The sequence below is a fragment of the Mirounga leonina genome, unplaced genomic scaffold, assembly GCF_011800145.1.
Source record: "Mirounga leonina isolate KUSES-001 unplaced genomic scaffold, KU_Mleo_1.0 Mir_178, whole genome shotgun sequence".
Taxonomy (NCBI): Eukaryota; Metazoa; Chordata; class Mammalia; order Carnivora; family Phocidae; genus Mirounga; species Mirounga leonina.
Window position 1 is genome coordinate 18256305 of NW_023270464.1, and position 7818 is coordinate 18264122.

At 52.6% G+C, this 7818-nt stretch overlaps 1 protein-coding gene across 5 annotated transcripts in view; it reads right to left on the reverse strand.

Annotated features, from left to right (window-relative positions):
- SLCO3A1 (solute carrier organic anion transporter family member 3A1) overlaps nucleotides 1–3733 on the reverse strand; it is a 305060-nt gene extending 301327 nt beyond the window's left edge. For 2 of the 5 annotated variants that reach the window (XM_035024065.1, XM_035024066.1), the window contains exon 1: nucleotides 3421–3733. In XM_035024065.1, coding sequence (XP_034879956.1) covers nucleotides 3421–3600 — 180 coding nt within the window. In that variant the 5' untranslated portion in view covers nucleotides 3601–3733. The remainder of the gene's footprint in view (nucleotides 1–3420) is intronic. The other 3 variants (XM_035024068.1, XM_035024069.1, XM_035024067.1) reach the window with 3 other exon arrangements.
- Nucleotides 3734–7818: the final 4085 nt, after the last annotated feature.

Sequence of the window (7818 nt, forward strand, 5' to 3'; positions counted from 1 at the left end):
GGAACGACCAGAAGCAAAGACCCAAGTCAAGGAAAATTGCACTCTTGACCCAACTGGATGGGTCTCTCTTCTTCTGCTCCAAAAAATATCCCGTGGCCAGTCAGGCCGTTTCAGTGACTAGGAGAGAACATTCCTGGGACTGTTGGCTGATCTGGAGCATGATTTCCAGTTCAAGCACTTGCAAGTGTAACAGATTTCAGAATCCACAGCGGGCCTGGGGTGGCACATTACCTTATCTCTAGGATCACAGAGCCTGGGTGTCGGGGTTCAAAAGCCTTCTGCATTCCCCTGGGAGACCCCCCACACCCAGGCAAAAAGCTGCTGGTCCCCTGCCTAGCTTAACAATTAATGTTTGTCTCATATACAAGTCTCCCTTGAGTTTCCTCCCTAGGCAGGTTCTTGAGGGAAGGCGCACACACACACACAGTCCTGCCTGCTTTTCAAAGTTGCTTCTCAAATCACAGGCAACTTCCTCCTTCAGCTCCGCAGTTGAGAAGCCCACACCGGTGTCACTGAAGACACTGGGCAATCTCAGAAAGTAAACGGAGAAATGAAATGAAGCCTCCGAATGTCAAAAAAAAAAAAAAAAAAGGCATCTGGGAAGACAAAATAAGAAGGTGGACTACTGGGGGATCAAATAGGAAATAACATCACTGGGCACAGAACTTTCGATCACCACCCGCCCCCGACCAAAGCAAGCATTGTTGGCAGCGTCCCAAGGTGTGCCCTTCCTCAGGTATCTGAAAATGCTTCATCAGAGGGACAGGCTGATTGCCAACGCAAAGATCATATATAACACACACCTTGCACACCGACCCTGTGTGTGTGATCACCTACAAAAGCAAGCTCTCGGGTTCCTTAAGAAAGCCATGATGAATTAACAGGGAGAAATCTGCTTCTCCTGCAAACATCCTACAATGCTTGGTTCCCAAGTTAACCATAAAGCAGTCTCACACAGCTGAAGGAATAACAGACTTTTCATTCCACCTCCAAAATAACAGAGGAACAGAAAACCCCCCAGGGGCCCAGAAGAGCAAAACCCACAGCAAGAGGATCCGGTCAAGCCTGGCAAGCCAACTATTTATTTTCACGAGGTTCGGATGGCAATGGAGTCCACAGCGGCCGGGCAAGGCCTAGCCCTGAGAACCTTGTGCCTCCACTCCTAGTGATCAAAATGAATTCCACTTCCTAGGCCTGTCCTCTCCTGGGCCTCCATCTCCTTTCTGCTGGTCACCTGTTGACTCCTATTACCCTACCCCTCTGAACTAGCCTTTCTATTGGCCCAGGCTGAAATTGCCAGCCCTCCCTCGCCCCCAAATGTGGACTGACTTCCTCCTCTGCCTGCCACTCGCCTATTCTGGGATCCAAGTCAATGTTCTATCTCCTGGTGCCAGCCCTGCCTCTATATATCCACCTGGCCATCAGCCTCTGCTTCTTAACTTTCTAAAGGAGCTTAGGCTACTCATCTGGTTGAAGCCCAGCCTCATTCCTTTCTAAGAGCCTTAGATCGTTGCAAGCTAAAACTAAGCCTGTGCCTTTATAATTCATGGTGTGAAAAGTTCTGGGCTGTTCGCCACACGTGACTGATGCACTCTACTGAACAAAACGGGTCTCAGACTAACAAACTGTTAAACTGAAGGCAGCGTTGATATACTACCTCCCTCCTGAAACACAGACCCGCTTAGGTAGTACATACTTTGCATATGCTCCCAGTACAGGCCCCCAAATATTTTGTTAATATACATTTGCACCTTGGTAATACATGTACCTATTTTAAGATCTTAACAGTCAAATACCCTCCATAAAAGGTGTGATAAACGGACCCCCCCCCCCCCCACTAAGAAACAGTGATTCCTACCTCAAAACTCCACGGGCCACAGGTACTGTCTGTACTGTAACTACAGAGAAAAGTGCATTTTATAGAACAGAAATCCACACAGAAAAGAAAATGTGCTTTTGGCTACAGGGTTCACCTGCAGCATAAAAGTCAGGGATACACAGAGACAGGGATTTAAAACACTTTCATCTCACAAGGAGCAAAGGAAATGCATTTGATTTTCAGAAGCCCGGTAAGTCTGTCACCCCAGGAAGAGAGAGATGAGCTTGAACAACCCTCTGTCATAACCCCAAAATTGACTTTACCCCCCACTAGAGACCAAACCTGCCCGTAGTTCCCTCTGACAGCAAGCCCCCGAGTCTTTGGAGACCATTTATGAATGGTGCCCTGTCCCAGCAGTCTGGCCCTCATTAACTGTACCCCAAGGCCAGGAAGGAGGGATTTACTGGTACATCAAGTAGAGCACAATTCTATCTGTGGATGCGGTTATCCAACAGCCAAAATCTTGTCCAATTCTATCTCCGTCAAACTTGTTCACTAACACTCAAAGTCTTTGACATTTGATTCCAGTTGCAGGTCAATCACCAAGTAATGATTTAACACTATACACTCTGAAAAAAAAAAAAAAAAAAAAAAAAAAAAACTTCTCCTGCGTAGGCAGGGCTGTACTTGGGTCTAGAAGTGCACCTCTCTAACTCAAGCTGGGACCACCTGCGCGGGGCAGGACCAAGCGACAAAGCAGGTATTTGACAGTGCTGAGTCATTACAAGCTGTTTCCTCTGATACGTTATGCACCCCTGGGCCGTTTGAGCACTAATATCCCCCTTCGGAAGTCAAATGAAAGAGATGTACATAGTGCAAAATGCTGCAACCCCCTTGTGGGCGAGAGACCACGGTGGGGAATCGAGGTCTAAGCATGGGTAGCAGAACTATACAAACTCGCAGCTGCTCTCCAGGTACCGAGTAACTTTATCCCAGAAGCCGAAAGATGGCTATTGGGATAGGGAGAGGGAATATTCCCCCTGCAGCCGTGGCGCGGATCAGGGCCACACTCGGGCGCATTTTACTCTAAGCTGTTAAATCCCCCCGTAATTGGCGCATGGAGAAAGCGCCCGGAGAAAATGATGCATAATGGATTTGTTCTCCAGGCGGCTGGAATGGAGAGTAGAGGACGCAGGATGCTAACCGGCTTTTCTTCCCATGTGCAGGTCACCTGAAAACCGCGCTGCCTGCCTCCCCGAGGGGGCTCCTGAAGTCACCCTCCCGCTGCGCTTTCCCGGCGGAGAGGGGAACGGCTTCACGCCCACCCGCCCGCCGCCTCTCCTCCCCGGGGACCCCCGGCCCCCGCCGGGCGCGCGAGCAGCTGCCGGCATCCGCGGTCCCGCCCGCTCCCCGCTCGCTCGGCGGCCCGGGCCGGCAGCTCCCCCGGCGGCCGCCTCTGCACCACTCGCCAACCTCCGCGCCCGGCCGAGGTCATGCCCGCCTGCCCCCGGGCCCGGGCGGCCCCCTCCTCGAGCCTGCCGGTCGCCGGAGCGCCGGTCTGGGGAGGGGGCCCCCGCGGCGGAGTCGGCACGGGGACTCACCAGGTAGGCGCCCACCGTGCCCTGCGCCAGCATCAGGGCGCACTCGGACACCAGGAAGATCTTGATGTTAGAGAAGCAGGACACCTTCTTTTTCTTCTTCTTGTTCCTCTGCCCCTCGTCCCCCGGCAGCTCGCCGCTCCGGCCGCCGCCCGACGAGCCGCCCGGCTTCTTCCCCTGCATCCTTCCCCCGCCGCCGCCGCCGCCGCCGCTTTCCCGCTCGCCCCGGGTGTCGGGGCCGCTGCCGGGCGGGGGTGTGCGCTGCGAGGCTGCGTGCTGTCCCCGCCCCGGGCCCGCGGCGGCCGCCCCCGTCCTGCCGGGGCTGGAGAGGTGGAGGCACAGCTCCTCGCCGCCGCCGCCGCCGCCGCGCGCGCTCGCCCCCTTCCTCCGCCTCCTCCTCCTCCGCCCTCCCCGCGCCTCCTCCTCCGGCTCGGGCTGTGCCAATCACAGGGGCTCCTCGCGCCGCCCGCCGCCGCCTCGCCGCCCGCGGACGCCCGCCGCTGCCATCGCCAGCTTCCCCTCGCCCGGCCGGGCCGGCGCTCGCCTCCCCCGCGTCTGCCCCGAGGCCCGGCCGCCTCTCGCCGCCGGTGCGCCCTCGGGGAGGCCGGAGGGGGAGCCGCTCGGGGCGCGCGCGGGGGGCTGCGGGGGGTGCCCCGGAGGGAGGAAGGCGGTGCCCGGCCCCTAGATGGCGCTGCGGGGCGCGGGGCGCCGCCGCCGCCGGCGCTGGGCGGTGCTCGCGAGCAACTGGGGGCGCGGAGGTGGGGTGCGGGGGCGCCCCGGCTGGGCGGGGACCGACTGCTGCGGATTCGGGGCGCTAGACGCTTGGAGGGGAGGGCCGGTTTCTAGGAAGAGAGAGAAGACCGAGTATCCAGGAAGGGGTGGGCGCGCTCTCGTCTCCTCCGCCCGGCTATTTCTGGGGACAGATGTTGCGCCCCGGGGCTTGGGGAGGTGCCAGAGGTCAGAGCTGCTTGAGGCTTCCGAAGCCCGCCGGCCCCTGCTCCTGCTCCCCCGGGCCCCTGGGCGTGCGTAAACGGCTCCCGACCGCGAGGAAAGAAAGCAACTGAAGCACCCCAAGGGGGAAGTTCGATTATCCCGTCAGGAACCGCACAGGCTGTCGGTCGCCCCCCAGCCACACGGTCTAGGTAGCTGCAGGGTCGCAGCGACCCCAGCAGAGGGCCTTGTCCCGCCCTCCCATCTGCCTGGAGCCTGTCCTCAGGAATGATGCAGCCAAGGCTAAAGCCAGCGGGAAGCGGTTAGCCACAGGCCTGCCTTGGTCCCCAGCCCTCCCCTCATTTTGTGGCCCGGGCCTCTCCCCTGGCCTTGGCCTGAAAGCTCGCGCCCCGTGGCAGCCGCTCTTTATAACCATCACCGGGAGTTTGGGCCACAAGTCACCACCAGTAGGATCTGCTTCCTATTGGAAGCTCAGAAAAACTGGGAAGGACTGGATCAGTACCAGGAAGCACTCAGCAGCTTCTGCCGGGGCCACTGGGGGGCTCAACCAATTATTTATAAAGACTTTACTTAATAATGTCAGAGAAAATGTGCCATTCTCCTAGGCTCCCGTGTACAAATGCAGGCTTAAATTTGAAACTGAATAGCAATTAACACTTCGTAATGTTTACTTCCTCCCAAAGAACTTGAATGAGAATGGATGGTGTTATGTGGGGGTGTCGTCTTGCCATACCATTTAAATATAAACTGCTTCATCCTGTGGTTCCAGACATGATCTCACCTAGACTTGGTGTCCCTTTCACATGCTTCCCCTCTTCTTGTCTTGGCTGTCTGCTATCCAATTGGCTCCCCCCAACACAGGTCTTTTACCATTTTCCCAGATTCCTGTCACCAGGGACTGCACCATTCCCCGAGACTCTGTCACCTTCTTGCAGCTCCTCCCCCACTCCCTGCACCCTCCCCTCACAGCTGACAATTTCTACTGAGTCGGGCCTCTCGCCTGCTTCTGGGCCCTCTCCAACACTCTGGCTTCAGGGGAGCACCTCCATTCTTCTTCCTGAGAAGACCCTTGATGAGCTAGCTCCCTTCCTGCCTCGTGACTTGGGCCTGCAAAGCTGAGATGTTTACTTGTCCCTGAAGCTGTTGAAATAGCATGCTGAGTGCGTTATAGTCCTTAAGTGTTGTTTACATACTTTGTAATCACAAGAGCTAATGTTTCTCCCATGCTTCCTCTGGCCAGGTCCCATTCTAAGTGCTTTACCTGCATTTACCTGCATTCTAAGTGCTTTACCTGCATTTACCATTTACACCTCACAACCATCGTCTAAACTAGATACGATTATTAGCCCATTTTACAGATAAGAAAACAGAGGCCCAGGAAGGTTAACTAACCTTACCGATGTCACATATCCAGTCAGTGGCAGGGCCAGCCTCTGAAACCAGTCCAGGTTCTTAATGACTCCCTGTCTTTTGGGGACAGCGGAACTCATGGGTTTCTACTTTCTAAATGGAGACTCAGAGATACATAGTGATTAGCCCAGTGTCACACAGATCAAAAGGGACAGGACTTGAATCGAAGTCCAACTCTCTTTGCTCTATACCACATTGCCCTGTGTATAGTCCAAGAAGGACACAGGCTTTTTTCAGTTTGGGGCATTTATTTTAGATAAAAACTTAACTGTCTTTGGAGACATCAAACACTTCTGCTGCTAATCCACAGAATTCTGGATTAGGGTTGTAGCTTCTTCATATAATTAACAGTAAGCAGCCATGAAAATAATCCTGTGCCTGAAGCCTGAAAGAGTAATCCAAGTCAGCCTGAAGGAAATCAGGTGTCAGCCTTACAACCATCAGAAAGAAGAATTTAACACGTTCAATTTCCTTCCCTCCTTGCTTGTCCTTTGTTTACCTATAGATCCGGGCTTCGGGGTTGATGAGGTGGGTTTATGAGCAGCAGGTTCTTCTGCTTGGCTTCTCTCCTATGCAGAGAAAGCGGCGGAGGACAGGGACCACCCTCATATCTGCATAGCACATGACTGCAGATGAAGTATGTTAATGCCCTGTGTATCATTCAAATCTCCCAACAGGGAGAGCTGTTCTTATTAGTCCCATTTCACTCATGAGTAAAAGCAGCGTTTTCCACCCCAAGTTGGGAGGAATGCCCAGGAGGAGGAGGGAGATCAAGAGGGGATTTAGCCCCGCCATGATCTGTGGTTTCCCATCCAACTAGCCTCTGAAATGAACCATTGACCATCACGTGGCGAACAAGGCAAACAGAGCTCAGAGCCCATCCCATGCCTCAACTGGGCAACCTTAAATGTTGCCTTGGAGAAATGCTGCAGCCACCACTTACAGCCTGGACCCTTTTCTGTCATCTATCCCCCTAGCGGTGGATGGTGAATTTAGGAAAGGTAGGCATTACAAAGGCCCAGAGGACCCTCGTGATTATTGTTGCCTCTCTACTCCTTTCCTGGGCTAGGTTCTAAATTGGACTTTCCTAAATTAGCTGAAAATATTGCTAGCTGGGGCTGGCGATGCATGACTCCTCTCTTTGTTGGTGACTAGAGGTATTCCAAACATAGAGAAGCCATGTAATCTGGAAATGTGATGTGGGGAAGCATGAAGATCGGGTGACGTGGGAAGATAGACTGGCTTTTGATTCTGAAAATGTTAGTAAGCTGTACATAAATGCTTGGTGATTAGGATTTGGAGAGCTTTTCTCCCCCACTTTGGAAAGGACCATCAATTCGTTTATGTGGGAGAGAAGTGGGTTAACTTCATGGCCAGGGGGAAAAAAAAGTGACAATATCTTTCACTGTTACTGGGCTGTGGCAAGATTTCACAGCAAGCAGCCTCAATGTAATTCAACACAATGAGAAACTGTTGTTCAAGTAATTCACATGAACCATCCTTTACCAGCTTCAATTTTGTTCACAGGCAAATACAAAGTTGAAAAATAAATGCAAAGAATGATTTCTGATTGCTTAGATTCTCACCCTATGGATGGATTTTTTTTTTTCTTTTTCTGAAAATACAGCAATCATGTATTGTGTCCAACCAAGGATAGAATTGGAGCCAGGCCAACTTCTTTGGCTTGAAACTAATATTTGGGCTGAGCTGAAGCTTATTTTCTCTCTCTCGGAGTTTTTCTCTCCCCACCCCCACTTTACAATTAGCCTGATCCATATGCCTTTCTACCAATAGCCTGTGTTTGCTACTGACTATATTCATAGTTCTACATTTTTAAATTATATTTCTTAATTTGAATATATCCTAAAGCTCAGCAAAGAAGTGAAAAGGATAAACATCAGTGTAGATGCAATTTTAAGAATGTGCATCCAAAATCCAAGGGAAACGGAAGGGAAAAAAAAAACGTTCAGGGAAATTGGAGAACAGATAGGAGAAAACTCAGGATTTAAAAATGTGTTTTATTTATGCAAAATGAGCCTT